Source organism: Hippocampus guttulatus, chromosome 21, assembly GCF_054856545.1.
Source record: "Hippocampus guttulatus isolate MCC_2025c chromosome 21, RoL_Hgut_1.0, whole genome shotgun sequence".
Taxonomy (NCBI): Eukaryota; Metazoa; Chordata; class Actinopteri; order Syngnathiformes; family Syngnathidae; genus Hippocampus; species Hippocampus guttulatus.
In genome coordinates, this window is record NC_141281.1 from 6081432 (window position 1) to 6101982 (window position 20551).

At 43.8% G+C, this 20551-nt stretch overlaps 3 protein-coding genes, 1 long non-coding RNA gene and 1 other non-coding gene across 5 annotated transcripts in view; 3 read left to right on the plus strand and 2 right to left on the minus strand.

Annotated features, from left to right (window-relative positions):
* Positions 1-7992, minus strand: part of ahrra (aryl-hydrocarbon receptor repressor a) — a 53191-nt gene extending 45199 nt beyond the window's left edge. Inside the window, exons 1-3 of the mRNA XM_086101631.1 lie at positions 7676-7992; positions 7298-7390; positions 5712-5893 (exon numbers count right to left, since the gene is read on the minus strand). Of these exons, the coding sequence (XP_085957757.1) occupies positions 5712-5893; positions 7298-7359 (244 nt within the window). The 5' untranslated portion in view covers positions 7360-7390; positions 7676-7992. The remainder of the gene's footprint in view (positions 1-5711; positions 5894-7297; positions 7391-7675) is intronic.
* LOC147186861 (uncharacterized) lies at positions 172-14164 on the plus strand. Its single transcript, XR_015098964.1, has 4 exons — positions 172-515; positions 5720-5901; positions 10107-10227; positions 14031-14164. It is a non-coding gene; the product is annotated as an uncharacterized LOC147186861 (long non-coding RNA).
* Positions 10612-18132, minus strand: anks6 (ankyrin repeat and sterile alpha motif domain containing 6). The gene is made up of 18 exons (XM_086101630.1): positions 17548-18132; positions 16925-17143; positions 16473-16671; positions 16247-16397; positions 15530-15574; positions 15239-15443; positions 14996-15102; positions 14519-14670; positions 14005-14242; positions 13850-13899; positions 13420-13614; positions 13169-13331; positions 12710-12924; positions 12226-12415; positions 12085-12152; positions 11711-11827; positions 11452-11548; positions 10612-11002 (listed from the first exon to the last, which is right to left on the minus strand). Exons 1-18 carry the CDS (start codon positions 17877-17879, stop codon positions 10953-10955), a joined length of 2793 nt encoding a protein of 930 aa, XP_085957756.1. The 5' UTR covers positions 17880-18132; the 3' UTR covers positions 10612-10952.
* A 656-nt stretch (positions 18133-18788) lies between these two features.
* On the plus strand, positions 18789-20239 carry rps20 (ribosomal protein S20). Its single transcript, XM_086102582.1, has 4 exons — positions 18789-18936; positions 19454-19553; positions 19788-19861; positions 20009-20239. Exons 1-4 carry the CDS (start codon positions 18934-18936, stop codon positions 20189-20191), a joined length of 360 nt encoding a protein of 119 aa, XP_085958708.1. The 5' UTR covers positions 18789-18933; the 3' UTR covers positions 20192-20239.
* Positions 19656-19720, plus strand: LOC147186864 (small nucleolar RNA U54). The gene has a single exon (XR_015099085.1). It is a non-coding gene; the product is annotated as a small nucleolar RNA U54 (small nucleolar RNA).
* Positions 20240-20551: the final 312 nt, after the last annotated feature.

The following is a 20551-nucleotide window of genomic DNA, read 5'->3' on the forward strand; positions in this document are numbered from 1 at the left end:
ACCCTTCCAAATAGTCCAAGCTGTCGTCAAACAGATGATTCAACAGTAAAAAGCCCCTTTTTAAAGGTTCTGGAGAGCAGTCCCAGATCCTGCGTGAGGTTTGTCAGAACACGTTAACGTTTTACAGCGGGAACGTAGAACGCATCCATACCGCTACCTTTGTGCGCACAACTTGGTGTCACGGAATGACCGACATTGCATGTGGAGGAAAGAGGAAGGAGAAAAGCCTGAGCGCTGGCATTTAGCCTGGTCACGCACTCTTTATGAAGCCCACGAAGACAGAGAGGTGATTTTTTTTTTTTTTTTTTTTTTTTGCTTTCACAGAGGTCCGTGAAACAAGCAGAAATGCAGAACCCCCATCGGGGCAAAGGACGAAGGGGAGGAAATAACATGTTAGTCGTGATCAAAGAAATACGGAGAGACATCGAGCTGGCGGCTGAGTGAAGGAGGAGGTGGCGACAGAAGCGATGCGGCGACAATGACGTGACGAACTCCATCGCTTGCCCCGTTTGAAGGTGATCATCGTGCATAAGAGCAAATCTTCCCCAGCGCGCGGATCGAGAGGTTCCCAAACCATTTTCCGCCCGGGCGCTCTTCACCAACACGAGTATAACAGCCGAGAGGCGACGAAACGTCAAAAGAAAAAAGCGTGGGAATGCGATCGGAGCCCCGACGTCGCGTTTGTCCACGTTGGCATGGATGCGCGGGCCGGTGGTTTTCGTGCGGTAAAACAACACTTCAGTCCACTTGAGCTGCAAGCGCGCGACATTTGGCATTTGGCTGCGAAGACTTTAAACGCACGTCGGAGCATTCAAAAGTGAGGTTGGCCAGAGCGACGAAGAATTCCACTAAACAGTACGTCAGCTTTTCTTCACGGCTCGCCGCATTGACACTCGGGTTCAACTGATTCCTGGTGATTACTTGCTTGTTGTGCTCTGGGTGACTGGCTCTGGGCTGGGGTCAAACAACAGGAGTGGGGGAGGCTGTGGTGGGGGGGGGGGGGCAAATGCAAAGGGCAGAGGTTTTGACCTTCGATAGGTTTGAGTTCACTTCAGAAAAGATGTGGACAGACGTAACAAATGAGTCACTGAACTGTGCAGCTAAGTGATCGTCAGACACCCGCCCGCCGCGTTCTGGCCACTTGCGCAAGCTCATGAGATCCAATGCGGGAGGGAAAACTGCCTTTGTGAAGGTAACAATGTTGATCAACTATGAAATGATCAAAAGACAATACGTGAAGGTAAAATCAGTCGATTCCGTGGAGGTTGCAACAAGCGGTGAGGAAAAAATATGCACAAAATTTCAAACCATTTATACGTCGGTGCAACTCATTCGACAAGCGTCAGAGGGTTCAGTCAAAATATTATGATTTTTATTTTTTTTACATTTTATTTTATTTTGTTTTACTTCATTTCGGTTGAGCTTATTTTACTACTGTGTGTCCGTTTTTTATTTAGTTATTTTTTTAACGACAGCAAAGAACATCCACCGCACAGTGTGATGAGTTGTTAATTTCTTATTTGAAAAATATTGGGGAAGTTCAGGGACACGGTTTTGCTCAGGTTTACCTTTTCCTAAATAACGGTCAAAAGTAAGGCACACGTGTTTTTGTTTTTTTTTGCTACAACCCCTGGTCAGTCACATGACATCTGTCACTTATGTTTCGTACGATCATTCTGATCCTATTTCACGGTTTCAAGCTTTTCCCCATGACCCACCGAAAGGTGCACCATTCTGCCCGAACCTCTGAAAACGTGGTGGCGACAGTTCTCGGGACAGTTTCAAACTCCTCCCTGTCCCCGTCGAAACACACATTTGCGTAACACAAAGGTCCAATTTGACTGGACTCGCAGATTTTGGATCACTTCAGGACATAAAATGCAAATTTCAGGGTGTCGGAAAGATTATTTGGATTGCTTTCAAATGTCCAAAATGAGTCAAATTGGACCCAAGCAGAATGTAAAGGGCTTTTCACGAAAATAACTCTTACAGCGGTACCACTGGTCAACTTTTCAACTTCAACTTGACGGTGTAGTGCTGTCGAGGGTCAGCGAGAGTTGAGTACAAACAAAGTCCATCGATAATGTGACCCGTTTCACATTCTCCACCCGTAAGCAAAAATCCCTTTGAAGCTGTCTGCTGTCTGTCGAACGACGTGGGACTGCCGTGAGTCTGCCGTCCCGGCTGCCTTTCTCTTCCTCTTTTTAAGGCATCTCAGACAATGGCGCACATTCCCTCGCACGCATTTGTCGTACGGTTGCACACGTAATTTGTGACTCTCGGTCTACCTGAATGATTGTTATGCGCACCCCTTTTTCATCACGTCAAACGGTATGACAGTTGAGGGTTTAATTGAGGGCTTGCAGACGATCACATTTATGTATGCACGCCTCACTGCGACAGGGATATATTTACTCCTCAGGTATTTATTTGAGTGGCAGCATCAGTTAGCGTTGACGGATGGGCTGATAAGTGAAAAGAAAGAGCTTCAATCTGGGAACAAATATAAGCGGCGTTTATGTTCTGTTCCGATCTCGGATTTCATCGACATGTGTTAAAGCACTCCTTTGGACGGCTTCTATTTTCGACGACGTCGGTGCCGTAGTCCGGCGACGTATAGGCAAGACAATATCTTGATTTTAACCTTCATCGCATCTTTTCAATTTAAATTAGCCTCAGGCATGAGCTAGCCCATTGTTTTGCAACCGTCAAGCTCAAATCATTCCGTTTCATTTTGTTTCTACTATAGCAGACGTACATACCAGGCCAAATGATTGAATATATGCCGGTCTTTCATGGAGTAGAAAGAGCCGCCATGCCTTCTTGGCCAACCGTGTCCCATTGTTAAAATTGCAAACACTGGAACACCAGTTCAGGCCACAACGGCTGAAACGTCACTGGGTTTCAAATAAGCTTCGAAGGAGTGCCAGATTGCACAATTTCTGACTTATTTGGTTGAACGTATTTACCCAGGATCTTGATCTACCGTATACTGTACCCGACCATACCACACGACACATTTCTAAAACTAAAGCTGACATTATGCGATAATGTACCGCACCAGATCAACCCTTAAACCTACACATACCGTATACTAAACATTTCATTTTTGTTTTGACAAAATACAACTGTTTTGAAAATATCAAACGAGACAGCCAAACGGGCAGGCTCCTAAAAACGACATTCAAGGGGAGAAAAAAAGGTAATTGGGGCAGAAAGACAACTAAGGAGAGACAGTTAATCCTGAGAGTAAATATTTAACAAGCTCAACAATTGCAGTAACATGGAAGAGGAGGGAATTTCAGTCACCCAAGACACACACACACACACACACACACGCACACGCACACGCACACACACACATATACACACACATATACACACACATATACACACACACACACGTTTTTAAGGGTTTATGAAAAAATAGCTAGGGGATATTTTTGTCTATTCCCTTTATAGAAATGTAGGATTTTTTTCCCCCCTTTTTAAAAAGCAAGCAAATATTACCACAAAGGAAATGGGAAGTGACATTTATTGTATGGGTATTTGGTGGGGTGTTTGTATTGTTGATGCCAAGGGTTAATTATTATTGTCAGTCTGATGCACACCATTTATAGGAAAACTCTTAAAAAGGGCACATCTTGTGCTCAGACCAAAGTCTCTCAAATCTGTGCTTTGCCACATAACAACTTCACAAAGTCCCTCCAGTGGACATAAACCAGAAGTACATGAGCGTCAATGAAATCAACTTTGATTCGGTCTTCATATTGGTGAGCAAATAAGAAGCGCGAGGAATATCGCCGGCGCCACAATGTGATTGTTGTTGTCGAATATAGAAGGACGCGCTCCGTGCCGAGTGTATCCAAAGGTCAGTGGAGAAACAACTTTTAGGAGAGGGCGGCGGGCGCACGTTGCAGATTTATAATGAAGCAAAGGCCTCGGTTCCAGTCCAACTAATTATTTTCATTAGTGGAGCATCAAACGACACTTGAGCCGGTCAACCGGCACCGCTGATAAGATTTCTGACAGAAGTAGAGCAACTCAACAGAGAGCCCTTGATGAGCGTGCAAAGCCAGGCTCCTAAAATGAGTCCAGATCTTCGATGTGACATGCAGGCATGTGGCGTACATGCAAGAATCCGCAATGGCTCCACAACAAGAGCAAAACCGGACCCGCCGTCACTTTCGACAGCTTGCCACTGCACCTCTCGTCACTTTCGCACACTCCACTGAGCTGTCATTTTCCGAGCCTTCCCTTCACGACACCGTCAACACCTCCCGTCGAGGCTCTTCCCCCGAGGAGACGCTTGTCGTCTTTACCCCTGCGTGAGCTGTCGCCCGGGAAAGGCACATTTAATAAGTCCGATTAGCACCTGTACTGCAACTTTGCGTGATGGCTAAGCTAAATGAGTAGAACGGGTGACCAGGGTGGACGTTTGTGTGAAAACTGCGCTGCCTGTCACTCCCACTCAGTGGATGTTGCGGATAAATAAACACAAATAAATCAGTTCAGTTAAGTCCAAGCTAAGGGTTCCTTAAAATGTCTGCAAACCAGCAATCATTCTGCAAAACGTGCATCATAAACTTGAAATTCACTTTTTGTCTTAGATAGTGCTCTTCTTTCAAACTACAACAACAGAATTGCTCCGGTTGCTCGCCGACTCCTCTCAAGCAAGGTGAAAAGACAACCTCTCGATTGTTTCCTTCGAAGAAAAGATGTTTCTGTGCTTCAAAGGCATTCCAAACCTATTTGAAAGTGGATTTCAGAGCGCGGAAAGGGCGGGAAAGCAAGCGCGGGCCTGAAAATAACGTTTTCATTACATTACGCCGGTCTACAAAACCCAAAGGGAAGATGGGGATTTGGGGTCGGTTTCCTGGTAGATCAGAGCTCATCGTGTTACTGTCAGTCACATCCTATAGAAATCATCCGCACTTGTCTGATCCCCCATCGGGAGTCGTGCCGAATGAAGTGGCGACGCAGGAAGGCCGCGCAGGAAATTAATCATACCAAACTTAATTGCTTCTTCCTTTCACCACTCGCAAGGCTGATCGAGGCCTCCGTTAGCAAGGCGAGTTCAAGCAAATAGTCGTTAAAACAAAAAGGCATTCGCATTTAGGTGTGTAGCTATCCAATGATAACCTCCATAGCGCATTTAAGTATTTGACAAACACTCCAACAAAAGTTGGCTTTCTATATTGCCCTTGAGAAATGTTCAAAAAAAAAAAAAAAAAGAAGAATTCGTTCTTAAATTCAGACCCTCCACCAAATGATTGAGACGTCACTCGTAATAATGGCAAAAACTGGAAGAAAAGTCACTTTTCTCAAGCGATATGCATTGTGGACCACAGATTCGGTGGCCTCCTGGATTGTTTTGCATGATTTTTAATTGTCGGAATATGACAACAGTGCACCTTTATTTGAGAAAGAAAAGGCTTTTGAAATCTTGAATCACTCTAACTAAAAACACGTGCTAGCAAACAGCATCCATGGTAAAGGCATCTTAAAATGGAGTGTGCGCTTTCTATATGTGCTCTCCTGATTGGTTGAGCAAAATCCTTCAGTTTAGGGGGACAGATTTTGCCCCCCAAAATGTCCTCAAAAACATACAGAATATTGTGCGTTCATTATGCTCCTCGCTGTGTGTCTAAAACCTGCTGAGTTCTTTTAGCCATACATGCACAAGTCCTTACAAATGTCATCCTCTTTACCTTGGAAGAAACTCTTGACGCGGAGGTAGGAAACTGCAAGGCGCAGCACAGACAGTTTGTCCAGTTTGGAGATGACATCCGGCGGGAACGGCAGCAGGCTGGCCAGCCTGTCCAGCTCGGCATTCAGCCTGTCCCGGTGCCGCTTGGACGGGTTTGTTTTCTCATTCGCAGACGACGGCTTCCTGGTGAGGTGAGCCGCACATGCACGGGGAGTCAGTCAAAGATTTGGAAATGAAGTCACGGCAAAAAATATTTTTGGAGCTTTTCACCCATTCCAACGTGTCACTCGTGTTGTGTGTGTGTGTGTGTGTTGTTGTTGTTTTTTCACAAACTTGCCTAGACTTGGAAACATGGTGACAAGCGGTCAGAAACAGTTTGTTCACACAACTGTTTCGGGCAAAGCTAATTTCAAATCATACAATAACAACATGACATTTTGACCTTTTTTTTTCCCCTTTTTCGTAAAGCTCACACTTTTAGCTGTCCGAGCACTGATGATCTTGCTCTACAAGATAAAACGATCAATTATTAGAAGCACTGGCATGTTTTGAAAGGATGGCCATAAATTGATGGAACAAAAAAAATCTTTTTTTTTTTTTTTTTAAATACGAGTTGTTATTTTGGCAGAGACACATGATCATCTCTGCAAATGCTCCTGCCTTCGAACTTTTCCGGCAGCCTTTTTCAGTGCACCACACAAAACTGTTTTGTTCTTCCTCCAATAACAGCAAATGTCTTTACAGAAAAAAATGATTTAAGAACTACAATATGGTTGTCCTGAATGGCATGAATTATATATTTGTAATGACTGGGGCTTTTTTTTTTCCTTAGTTAAACTCAACGACCCTACAGATAACAATTTTTTGGGGTGTTTTATTTTGTTAGGTTACTGGTGCATGCAATTTTTTTTCTCCATTGCATTTATGTCGACGTGCAAGATAACTACGTTACTGCTTAAACGTTTAATTAAATAATACTGAATTATGCCAATCGACTCAGAGTTGATACATACTTTCGATAAATGAAACAAAAAAAATAATAGATGGCATATCATACGTCACTGGAGGATTTTGCTTGATTATTAAAACACCTTTAAAATGTGGGGCGTGAAACTGTATCGTTGTATTCCTTTTTTGTCACCTTTTGATGACAACTTCTGAAAAATGCATGCTTTACAGATTTAATAATTATGAAAGGAGCAGACAAGGTTTGGGTGGTGGCTGGGGGGTCATATGTTGTATATATTATAAAGTGTCAACACCACGATGCACACACAGAACCTATTCAGCCTGCGGCTACAAAACAAGTATATTCAAAGACAAGAGCATACAAATTACATGCAGGCGAAAAAAAGTCATGCGATCTGCAAACAGACATGAAAGCTGAAGCAGAATACCACATTTGCTTGCATCTTATATAGTCAAATGCATTCGTGCTGTTTGGCTGACATGGGTCGAAATGTCATCATAGCTGCAACGTGTGTGTGAGACCACTGACGTGTCACTCAATTGCAAGCCTCCTAATCAAGCGTGCATCCACCAATGCGCTTTTTTTTTTTCTCAAAATTATAAAATATGATTCTTAACTGCTTTTGGACGGGCTTCCTCCGCTTCCTGCCCGCGTACATGCAGTCTCCAGGAGGGATCATGATCTTGCGCTCCGTGGAGATAACAGGTGCGCTGTGGAAGGAGACACATACATACAAAACCCACGGGGGGACTTTTCAACCTTCCATGTGGCTCCCAGTTTGTTTTGAGACTCACAGCATGAGAGAAAAGTTGGGTTCAAACTCAAGTGGCTTATTTAGACACTATCTACAGAGAACTACAGAAGAACGGAGTTTAGGTAAATAACATACCAACTACTCATTAGTTCGAAATGGAAATTTGCGGCATAACAAGTCAGAAAAGCAAAATACCATTAATAACCTCAATAAATCCGATTAGAAATAAAGTGCAACTCACCCAGACACGCTGTGGTTGTCAGTTAAGTCCAGTATAGTATTGCAGTGGAGTCACATTAAGCACAAAAAAAGAGAGATGCGTCCCGGGGCCGGGGGTGTACCCACCCAAGAGTGGCAAGTGATAAATCCACGGGAAAATCAAATCAATCGAAAAGCTCCGAGCTGATGTTTTCGTCAGCTTTGTACTGCTTGCGGCAGATGTTGCCTGATGCTTTATACCCAATTGAGTCGCCTTCACTTCCTCGCCCTTCAGGTGGCGGATTCCTCTGAATGACATGTCGAGCTCTTCGCACGCAACTCCGCCTCACAAACAGAGCGCGCGCGCATACAGACGCACACACACACAGACGCTCATAAGAATACTAGCTTCACGAGGTTTATGCTGCTTTCAGGTGATGTCCGCATATTGGAAAACATACTACACAGTGCCGTGCTTGTTGATTTTGAGTCTAATTTGTGACACATTAACTTCAATGCCTCAGTAAAACACAGAATTTGTACGTTTAAAACACCTTTAAGGAACATGGGGGAAACGTAACATAACAAGTCAAGTTTTATCTCAGCTTTTTTCCATTGGACTTCAGTGACATTACAGCACTCCAAAAACAAAAACAGCAAGTAAAAATTATATGATGTATTGTTAAGGACATCTTTGATGATAAATCGCGCGTTTTAGCTTGAAATCCTAACCATCTAAAGATAGTTTGAGTTTTAACTGGATTCACGTGAAGCGGGCATCAGCCCAAACCGACCCCGACACTGTACGCACGCGTATACGCAACCGGAGAGCAGCGTTAGGGGAGGGGTCACACGCTAGGGGCAGTCCAGCCGCTAATGTGCACATTCAAACGAGGGACTGTCTGCGGTCGGGAACGCCAGTTACCAGCAGGAAGACTTTTCTCCTGCTGTGAAACTGGTTTTACGAGGAAATTCAGTATGCTCGAGCGCGATCCTTTGCCGAACTGGACTTATATTGTCGAATTAATTTGACGTGTCGGGGATTTTTAAACGTTGGCTGGTGACACTCGAAGTCGGGTTTTAGAAACGCGACAAATTCAATGAAGAGGGCAGCATGGGACGGAAGCTACGTTATTAGCCTTCAAAACAAGAGCGAGATGGAGAAAATACACTGAATAGTTTTGTTTGTAAAAGGAAACGTTCTCGCCACTGACTATTACGGCCGATGTTGGCCATGATATTTGAACATTGATGATTCCAATAGAATATATTTGACCAATTTCACGTTCGTCCGATGATTTAGTTTTAGCGTGTTAACATTTACAGGAAATACAGTTTTCGCCCATCCCTTTTGCGCCTTGACCACAATTTTGGTTTTTTAAAATATTTTTAAAACTGTTTTATATTTTGTGATTTAACTCTCAGGCCTTGTTCGATGTTACTCCCCGTTTAACTAACTCGTGAGCACTATTAAGATTTGTTGATGATTTTTGCTTCTTTTACTACTTGTGAATATTATAAAATATTCCTATTATTCAAACATTCATTTAACATAATTTTGCTTCATATTCCAGTTTGTTTGCACAACGTGCAGGGTATAAGGCAACCTGAATTTTTTTTTATTCTAAGTACAGTGCCATTTTTTAAATTACTTTGCTAATACGACAGTCCTTAGAGTCAGCAAAGGAAGCTTCTACTTCTTAAATTTAAAATTACATTTTTCTCCATGCTCAGCAGAGGGTATCTCCATTTATTAAAATCAAAATCGCGTCATTCCTTTGCTCCGTTGATGTGTTGTTGACGATCTGTTATAAAAGTGGCCACGATACAGGAAAAAAAGATTGCTTGTCATTAACAGCATATTTTTGAGTTGGAAATTATGCAATCAAAGAAAAACATACACTTTGGAAGTTGCATTAAATTTACATGAACAGCTATTATTATCTTTAAAGTGTGCCACTGAAATCTCTCTGTCCTTGCAAATTCAGGGGGAAAACATAAATGGACAGTGTACTCCACTGCCCTCTGCTGTCCTGATGTGTATTCCACGACAACACATGCAAAGACAGATGTCAGTGATGACAGACAGATGTCGTTTGACTCTTGGCATCCACGTTTCATCAGTTGAATGCATTGATAGAATGAGAAACTACATCAGGATGTGACGGGCCAGATGTGAATATACTGGCATCTGTGAAGGAGAGCACACCAGAGGGATGCTTTGGTATCAATATAAATCCCCTGGCACTGCCATCCAAGATGCCATTTCGAGCAGACTACGCCCTGCCGACGCTACTTGCATCCACCTTCGCACGCAACTGCGTGTGAGCGTGCAGGGGACAATGGACATAGAAACCTCACACATTGGTCAGAGCAAATTCAACAGCAATAAAATTACCCTTAAATGTACTTCCTTCCCTCTGAAATTAAGACACAGAAATGAAAATATCTCAAAATGTGGTTCTTTTGTGCAGGTGCTACAACGTTTCAACATGAGTGGAAACAGAGAAACACCAAATACTCAAAAGATGCCTTGAGCAATTCCTGGCGGCAACTTGACTCTGTTGAAAGGAGGGATGTTGACAGTGAAATGAGGTGAGGTCAAATGAGCCAGCAACTGTTTATGCTAACAATATGCTGGCCTGTGACAAATGTGCTCAGTGGGTGTTAGACGCAGCTGCTAATAACCAACTTTCATGGATGCGTACAAGTGTTGACAGCGTGGCTAGAAACGAGTCACAAGTCTTCCGGGATACTCACACACACAATGCAGGAAAGCCATTGTCCAAGATCAGGATCATGTGACACCAAAAATGTTGTGAGTGTTGCATAGCCAGGGGCAAAATAAATTTCAAAACACAGTTTTTTAATATATTCCAAGTACATTCAGTTTCGGAGAAAGTTTGAATGAGAGGCCCTCTGGAAAATGTTATTTATATTTAGTCTCTACATCTAAAATACAAAGAAAAACTACCAATATGAATGCACATTCATGTTTATTTAATTCACAACTGAACTGTTACCACTCCATCATGACAGAAAATACTCATACAAGCATCCCAGTATATCTTTTTCTTCTCCTCCCTTTATTTTCCTCACAATTGCACATTTTTTTGGTCACAGTTTTGCCATTGAAAACCTCCTGACAAACTTACAACCTGCTGTGTCTATCACATTTTCTCAGTAAGTATATTTGTACCGGGACTTTTTTTTTACTTTCTGTCGTAACTGTGCCACACCTTCCCCGCTTGAGTGTCCGTAGAAGTAGGGCTCAACGGGATTTGAGGATTAATTTCAGTGGTTTACAGTCCATTTCAGAGTTACCTCTTACTGGAGGAAGGAACCTGGTGCCTCATCCAGTTAGCTGGAGCTGAAGTGGAAAAATGGCGTTAAAACAGTCATTACCAGGTCATCGCTGATTCATTTCCTTGTTCCTACTATCATGTAAATTCATTCATTGCTCGAACGTTATTGCTTTTATGAGAGGGGGGGGGGGACTGCAAATAGGTGAGTTTCTTTGTTACCAAGGAAATGTAAAAAAAATAAAACGTAACTCTGGTGATGCCAATTCTACTGCAATTCGGCAAGGTTCGCTGTAGTAAAGTCATAATGATAGTAAATATTTGGAAAAAACACTTCTTGGCCAAAAATATACAATATTAAAATTAAAAACAATAACGACATGGTGGTCGTGGCTCAAAGGCTTCTTCACGAGGTCTGAATCCCCGCAATCCATGTGTCAAATCATCACTATTGAGCAAGACAAGAAAGATGAACATTCCCTCAAATGACGAAATCTTTCAGGGAGGAAACACTCACAGCACGGCTCTCCAGGCGGTCTCGGGTTACTGGCACTGCTGCCAAAGGATGACTGGAAGTTGTGAATGGTTTCTTGCAGGATTTGCCTTTCTCGGCCCTGAACGAGGCACACAAGTTTGATTTACGCACTCTCAGGAAAGGATGATGACATCTTTTGTCCAACTGCAATGATCCATCACGCATGAAAACGTTTTTCTTATAATCTGGTGTGAGAGGAGATTGAATGGCAAACGATTTTCCGTCGAACTCATTTGTGTACCTTCCCAGCGTTGAGCTCTGATATGGCCGCCAAGATCTGTTGTCTAGGTCCATCCGTTTTGATGCCAAGTTCTCTCAGGTCTCCATCAGTTAGTGTCAAAAAAGCTTCCATATCCACCTAATGAATGACAAGGAAAAACGGAAAATTTCCCGGCTGGTCGGATCAGCGTATCTGCAACTACGGCCTTTTTACGCACAGCAATTTAACGTCGCCAAGCATGTTTTTGTCATTACAACTTAACCCTTACGTACCGCTTTGGTCACAATAATCAAAACGATCGTGTGCGTGGTAAATGAACAGTATGCAAGGGTTAAGACAAAAATCTTTGCATTGGGCAAACATTTTAAGTAAGTGTAGAAGAAAGGAATAAGTACCTCCTGTTCCTCAAAAATGGGCTGATATTTTTCCAAGGACAGTTTCTTTAAGATACTTGATAGCTCATCTGAAAAATCCAAACGATAACAAAGTAGACGTTTATTTCACGCTTTCACGTCATGTCGCCGGTGTTTCATTACCATCATCCGTAATGGTTCCGCTACTGGAGCCGCCGCTGCTCTTCGAGCGAGGATGGGAAGAAGCCGAGGACAAGGAGTCTTGCCCACCAGGAGGCTTAGGGGTGGGCGAAGGAGACGGAGTCAGAGTGGGCGATGTGCTCTTCGAGGTGGATGAATTCCCAGACTGAGGCCTCCTCTTCAAATCCATCTTCTGAAAGGAATGAAGAATGTTTTGTTAGTCATAACGGGTGCATCTACACCGAATCAGAAAACAAAAGGTAGGGTATGACTGAGTTGCAAAACGTGAGTGACTACCACTGACCCGAACTAAAATAATGGCAATGTTGCATTTGGGGTCTCCTATTTCACAAATCTATACGACTGATCAGTCCTCACGTTGGTCTGATACCAGACCCAGACAGAACTCCAATGATATAGTAGGGTTTGTTTACACTTTAAGTCTGACTTTAACCAACTCGCTACACAAATAAAACAGGATTCTGACCCTTCTTGAGGAGATGTCAGAGGTCAGCAGATTGGGGTGTGAGGAGGTGTCAGGGAGGCTGGGATCAGGTGCTAGCATGCCGGCGGTGGCGGAAGGAGGTGGACTTAGAGTTTGACTGTGCCGTTTCTCAGGAGGTTGCGTCTTCACGTCAATCAAGCCGGCAGCCTTCTTCCGCTGGGCCGCTATCTGGGCGAGAACACCGTCTGCACTGCCCCCTAGTGGGAAAAATGTGAACACTCCATTGTGAAAGATACAAAATATGAGATGCGTGGATTTATATCGATATCCTTAATTTCCAGCTTGAGGTGTATCAGTATGACGTTTGTCCTCACGAGTAAGACAATTCAGCAAAGTAGTTGCAGGACTAATTTAATGCTCCGTCGACCGTAATTTGGATATCAAGGATGTCGAATACACAAACAGCTTTCCATAGCGATGCGTTTCTGTGACCATGTGAACCTGAGCGGTTGTGGGTGTCCCGATTGAGCCCTGCCACGCCATTGGAACCCCCAGAGGAGTGAGGCGAGTGGTAGTGGCCAGAATTGGAAGGAGATGAGGACGAGGGCCCCTTGGGAATGCCGGGAAACTTCATGGACCTGCTCACCACTCGACTGATTGATGTCTAGATCAATAGAGAGGGGGAAAAAAAACAAACATGAAAGGTTTGAGCAGATAAAAACTCCTTATCTTTCTCGCACACAAACACTCACAATATCAGAGTTGCCGCTGCTGTTCAACTTTCTCTGTGGAGGCATAGGAAGCCGGGATGCTTCGCTTTTTCCCTCCCTGAGGAGGTGCGAGCGGTCCGAGTTCCATGATTCGAAGTTGGATGGGGGCAGGAAGGGCGGGATCACTGCCTTCAGCTTGTCATTAGGTAGGCGGGCCAGGGGAGCGCCACTCCGAAGCTGAATGCGAAAAGCACATCAGGAACACTGAAAAAGTGCAGACCTCTACCAAGGCTTCAACACTTTGTAAGCGCAACCAATTATGCCAAATATGATGAGATTATTAATGCGCTCACTGCAACCAAATTGAATTCGGCACATTCTTCTTATTCTCATGCCATTTTTCATATTTCAGCACCTTCATGTACTGTACTATAAACCCTCAGTATGATTTCCTGAAAGTAAATATTCCTACCATTGTGGTAATTAGCATGTCCTCCTTTTCTGACGACGCCCTACAGAGACCTGAGGACGAAAGCGACACCACATTTATATTAGAATTATCATTTTACGGATGCTTTTAGTTGACTCTGACCTCTCGACTCTCACTCCTACAATTCTGTGGCTTACCTGTGTCTTTGCTTTTGACTGCCCAGACGGCGCCGATGTCACTTCCTCCCTGGGCACCAGTGGGGGCCACAACAGCGTTGACGGAACCAGCAGGTTTTGCATCAGCTTTCATCGTGGCGTCCAAGGACGTCTCCGCGTCGTCAGGGAATGGAGCCAGTCGATTGGACAAAAGGCCGTGCCTCAGGGTGTGAGTCAGCTTCAGCCGCCGGAACCGATTTGACATCCTATTCCACCACGACTGGAAATGGCGTTGCAGCCCAGCATGTCCATTTGTGGGGTGTATTCATTATTTAACTCATTCATCTTTGCAGTTAAGCATTTGCAAATTCAAAGATCTTTTTATTACAAATGCCATTAATCTCTCCCCCACCCTCAAAAAAAAAGAAATGACCACAAAATGTTTTTGATGGCAAGTCAAGGCACCACTGTACTGCCATCATAGGGAGTATTTATAATTGATTTAATGGCATATGAGAGCAACTAAATAGCAATGACCAAAAAAAAAAAACCTCACCTTGAGGCCTCCTTTGTCATCAGATGGCACAGGAGCATTGTTGAGGGCAAGCCTGCCTTTGGAATGACCGACGGAATTCCTGCCACGGTGTTTGGACCTCTCCTTATCCACTTGCATACACACCGATGCTAACAGACGCACCAGCTCGGTGTCTGACAAAACAAACCCAAGATGAAAACAATGAACGGTAATCTGTAATTCAAGCGCGAACTCAAAAGTGGGCGGGGAAAAAAAACAGTAATTTCCTGAAAAAATCAAATAGAAAGACATAGTATTAACATTACATATTAAGTATCCTGCTGTAGAGTAAGTGCGACTATTGTAAGTTCACACTGAAAGACAGCCTGAAGCAGTCTGAAGATGACCTATTCTGTATGAGTGCATACGCAACAATAAAATCATGTTGTTGCTTTCAGTCAAAAAAAAAAAGTAAAAATCAATCTTAAATTGCATTACTTAATCCATAGCCGTGGATACCTGGATCATTCAGCAGCATGACCAAATCAAAAGCTGTGTATCCATTCTTTGCTCGAAGGTTGACATCAGCCCCTTGACTCAAAAGGTATTTGACAACATCTTTATTTCTGGATGTGGAATGTGGGGAAAAAAAACATGATCCCACATCATTAAAAAAATCGTTTTCCATCGTGATTTTATAATTAACCATTGATAGACATCATCCTCACTCATATTGTGAAATTTGGAGCGGCTCCTGCTCACCCGTGATACGTGGCCTGCATCAAGGCCGTCCACCCGTGGACTCCATCTTGTTTGTTGACGTCGGCCTTCTTGTCCACCATTAGGTGCACAACTTCTAACTGGCCGCTCACTGCCGCCATCATCAGTGGTGACGCTCCCTCCTGATTGGAGGAATTCACCTGAGTGGGATCTTCTTCCAAAATTTCTTTGACTAGCTGGGAATTTCCTGAGCATAGACAGGGGAGGGGGAGGGGGGGCAACTTCTAAACAATCCGTAAACGTATATTTAGAAAGGTAATCAGTTCAACATACCCAGTTTGAGGGCGCTGAACACGTCTGGCCTTCGTCTTTCATCATCTGGGAAGAAACAATCAAGACTGAGAAGAGATGCCTTGTAGGTGCACGTGTGCGTGTGTGCCTGCGTGTTGGTTAAAGAAACAAAAAACACGTTTGTACATTGTAAGCACTTCAAAAAATGCTGTCCAAAACTGGGGTATTTTGAAACCATGAAAACAAATGTTTTCAAGACTTTCCATTTCCCTTCCAAACCTTGGGTGTTATGAATCACCAACGGCATACATTCCCCTGGTGAAATACTAAACTACTGATGCAGAGAAGCATCAAAGCGGTACTGTGGAAGTGTTTCCCACCTTTGCTTTCGCTTCCACGTAAGCGTTAACTGTCGTAAAGGCTGATCTCGGTAACACGCAAAAAGAAGGGAACAATGACAGAGCTCCTGCAGTACAATGCTTGGTGTTTGTGTGACGTATGTCGTTCGATGCACAACTCTCTTCCCCTAAACCGTCATGGGGGCTTTAAAGAGACCATGTGAAAAAAATGTATATATATATACAATATATTTTTTAAATATAATGTAGTTAATGGAAATTAATGGTGCAAATTTTGAGTAACTCCAAAGAATAGAACAGTATGATATCGAAAAACAAAAAAGATTTTTTGAAGCTAACTAGAAACTACCAGCACGGCATGATGCTTGGAAAAAGAAAGGTCCAGAAAAAGAAGTCATACCAGTCTGTGGTCGTACAGTAGTGATGGAATCCAGGTAAGCCTTGATCTCTCTCTGTTTTAGCTGCATGGCGAGTTCAAATGCCGTCTTGGTCAACACATTAACCTGGTCCGGATCAGCGCCGCGCTCCACCAGCTGCTGGGCCACAGACACCTTGCGGAGAGCACAACTCGATTTGTCATTGTTTCTTAAAAGTCGAGCGCACTAAGAGTACACGAAAGGCCCGACCTTCCCACTCAGCACAGCCACCATCAGGGGACCCCAGCCGGTGGTCTTCTGTGCAAAACTGACGTCTGCGCCCCACTCCAGCAGCAGACGCACCGTGGCTTCGTGGCCGTGCTGAGACGCCACCATCAGCGCTGTGACATCCATGAAATCGCGCATGCCGCCTCCTGCGCAGCCTTCACCGGCTCCGAAACCGACCGCGCTGCGCAGGGAATGCACACGCAACATGAAACGTTCCACGACATATTTCTGCACATTTTGCGCAAATTACTGTTAGCTACAAGGTTTCTGCAAATAACTCAATTAATCGCCGATTAATCACACTTTATATAACTGTTCGAAATGTACAATAAAATATTTGTTTTTCATGCGCTTGTTAATCAACATGAAAGTGAAAGAAATATTAATAATAATAATTTTGTGACTAGTGCACATCCATTTGACCGTGGCCAAACCTGCAGCTGTTGTTGTTATTTCCATTGGAGACTGCCTCTGCAGCCGCTGCCAGATGATCAAAGTCGTCGACGAAGGCGTCGCTCTCCAGGAGAAGCTTCACGACATGCGTGTGTCCCCCACGCGCGGCCATAGTCAGGACACTTGCACCCAGCCTGTTCCGTCCATTCATGTCTGCCCCATTCTCCAGTAGGATATGGGCGACGGTCAGGTGACCAAATCTAAGCATGCAAAGAGACACAGAGGAAAGATTACTGTTATAGTGTAAAACAATTGTCGATCTAAACCTTGCCTGTGCAAATGATAGGTTACTATTTATTGGGGGATGTTAGATGACTATCTTTTTCATAGTGATACCAGTATGAGTGTTAACTCATTGATTACTCATCGATACTGAGTACCAAAACATTAATTATTTTTGATAAAAATTTCATTTCAGATTTTTTTTTCCTTAAGTATCAGTGGCTGGTATCGGAAGTCTCCAGCAGTACCCGATACCTTAAAATAAGGTTAGAATAGGCTTGATACTGAAACCTATGTGTTTGTCGTCGCCCATCCCTAGTGTATATGAATCATTTTGCAGTAACTGGAATTCTTGATTCAGATGTTGGATGTGTCAGCCCACCTGGCAGCCTGCATGAGGGGCGTCCAACCATAATTGTTACGGCTGTCCACTGAGGCTCCCTTTCGAAGCAAAAAACGGACCAAGTTTTCATGACCGCTGGCCGAGGCAAACTGCAGGCCGGTGTTTCCCTCCTCGTCCGTGCAGTCCACCGGTACAAGAGACAACAACAAGTCTGCCGTGTTGCACTCCGAGCCCACGTCCGAGCGCAGTCTGCTCTGCCTCCCAGAGTCTTTCGAGGCTCCGGGCTCCAGGATCCCCCGAGCCGTTTCGTAGTCCCCCTCATCGCAGGCACGTAGAAGAAGCAGCGAGTTAGCGGGGACGCCGAAGTTCATGTCCGCCTTCGTTAGTGTTATTCCGCCCTCATTCAACTTTTAGATTATCAGCAAGAAGAGTTTTAAACTTTTCCTCTCTCACTCGGCCTGCGTTTGGACCGCATGATGCGCAGCCTTGTGTCGAAGCGGGACAGCAACAAACTTTAGAAATTTCTCTTCGTATTATTCGGTCATAAAAATACCCACAAGCTCTCGTTTTATGTTTTTTAGAAAACTGGTGACTTTGGTTTACCACCGGTTAACACTGCCCTGTTGCCCGTTACTTGGTCAAGAATTGTCTGACTCGCATCATTTACTCGAAGATTATTTCCGGTTTCATTTCAAAACAAAACAGTCCTTTGAAACTTGCAATTGATCTTTTTGTTGCTGTTTTATCATCCATCCATCCATTTTCTGATTTGCTTATCCTCACAAGGGTCGCGGGACGTGCTGGAGCCTATATCAGTTGTCTTCGAGCCATTAGCGGGGTACACCCTGAACTAGTTGCCAGCCAATCGCAGGTCACACATTGGCGAAGAACCATTCGCGCTCACACTCACACCTAGGGACAATTTAAAATATTTCATTAGCGCGCTGCATGCCCCCATGCTTGCGTGGGTTTTCTCCGAGTGCGCCGCTTTCCTCATAAATTCCCAAAAAAACATGCATGTATGGATTATATTTTGAACATTGTTTTATTTTCAGCATTGTATGGAAAACCGTTGTGAGCGTTACTTCATCCATGCATTCAATATTCTTGACATCCAGCTCAAGGTCGAACTAGTTGGTGGAAAAACATCACTAGTGCTGAGAACAAAGAGCCAGCTAAGAAAATAATGTTTATTCAAAAATAACATTTAACATACACCTCCGTGCTCTGCCACTTGATGTCGGTATCACGACTTGTAAATCCACAAAGAAGAAGTGAGAAGAACCCGGATGAACGGTACATATTGAGGAAACTGTCATCAGCGAGCCCTCTTTCTCGAAAAGCTAACCACGTTGTGGGAACTTTTCCTGGCTCACCGCTGTTCGCTTGATTTTCTTCCGAATAAGTCGGTCAGGAATAATCACAATGGTATGTTTAGCGCTTGGAAATTGTGGTACTGCGTTCATGAAGTTCGCGTGAAGATCTGATCGTGATTCTAAGGCATTCTTTATTTTTCTTGATATGAACATTAGCATACCACGGCTAACCCTCGTAGCGTCTGCACCCGCCACACGCAGTCTATTCACAAAACGGCTGTAAACATATTTGGCTTTACGACTACAAATGAGCAACCTGAATTCAATACATTCAAAGTCTCGCCCAACACCTTTTCTTGTGTCGATTTAGCAGTAATAACAGCGAAGCGTATGGATTTGTAGTTGGCAAATTAGATCAGCGTCCAGTCGTAATGTGCGGAATAGGTCCGTTTTTAAGATAGTAGTGGCGGTTAGGCTCACTAGAAAACTCGACAAATGAATTGAGTTCAGACAGGCCACACTGTAATTGCCTAATACATTTGTGAACTCGAATAATCATGATTTAGAATTCCAGATGGAATTGCACGAGGTGTATGAAGTTATGCAACTGCTTGTCTACTTGTATGCAGGCTTTCAAGGACTCTGGGAAGGCACCCGTTGACACGGAGGTGGCTATTCACCGCATCCGCATCACCCTCACCAGCCGCAATGTCAAGTCTCTGGAAAAAGGTAATCAAACAAGCCTGAATAAGCATTCTCTGTCATTATACAATGCACAACAAAATTTGTCTGCCATTGTATATTTGTAGAGATTGATATTGTGTTGCTCATTTGCTATGAGGATACTAATCATTCTGATACCCCTGATGTCTGAAATACGCTATTCTGAGCTATTATACCTATAAATATCATGTCTAAAAGCTGTTGAAAAAGTGATTGTGACAGTTGTTTTGTCCTCTTCAGTCTGTGCTGACTTGATCCGTGGTGCAAAGGAGAAGAACCTGAAGGTGAAGGGACCAGTCCGCATGCCAACCAAGGTACCACCCTGTTGCAATTTTCATGCAGAATATGTATTTAATGTCATATCTGACTGTACAATTACTGGCCATGACCTTGGGGACACCTGAAAAACTGTTTCCTTTTGATAGTGCTGGTTTTGACATTTCTCATCCTGTCCTCGCCAGACCCTGCGTATCACCACCAGGAAGACCCCCTGTGGCGAAGGCTCCAAAACTTGGGATCGCTTCCAGATGCGGATCCACAAACGTCTGATTGATCTGCACAGCCCATCTGAAATTGTCAAGCAGATCACCTCCATCAGCATCGAGCCTGGTGTTGAGGTTGAAGTTACCATTGCTGATGCATAAATTTGCACTGATGCAATAAAGAAAAGAGGGAAACTCCTCTGCCTTTTATTTTTTTGTCTGTTTCTGTGTGTCTGGGTGGGGGTGGGTCATAATGATAGGCTGTAATATTTTTAATGAATGACAAATGGGTTTCAGTCTCATGAGAATGTTAAGGGGGGGAAAAAAACATGAATCACACTATCGATGGTATCCAACTTGTGTGCACAATAATCTCCACTCCTCCATCCTATCGTGGGTTACGTTCCAGGCCAGCATTGAAATAATGTGAAATCTGTGATAAAGAAATGCCTTCTTTACACCCATAGGCGTGTTTATATGGCACAAGTATTTACACATTTAAGGTCTTTTTAAATAACACAT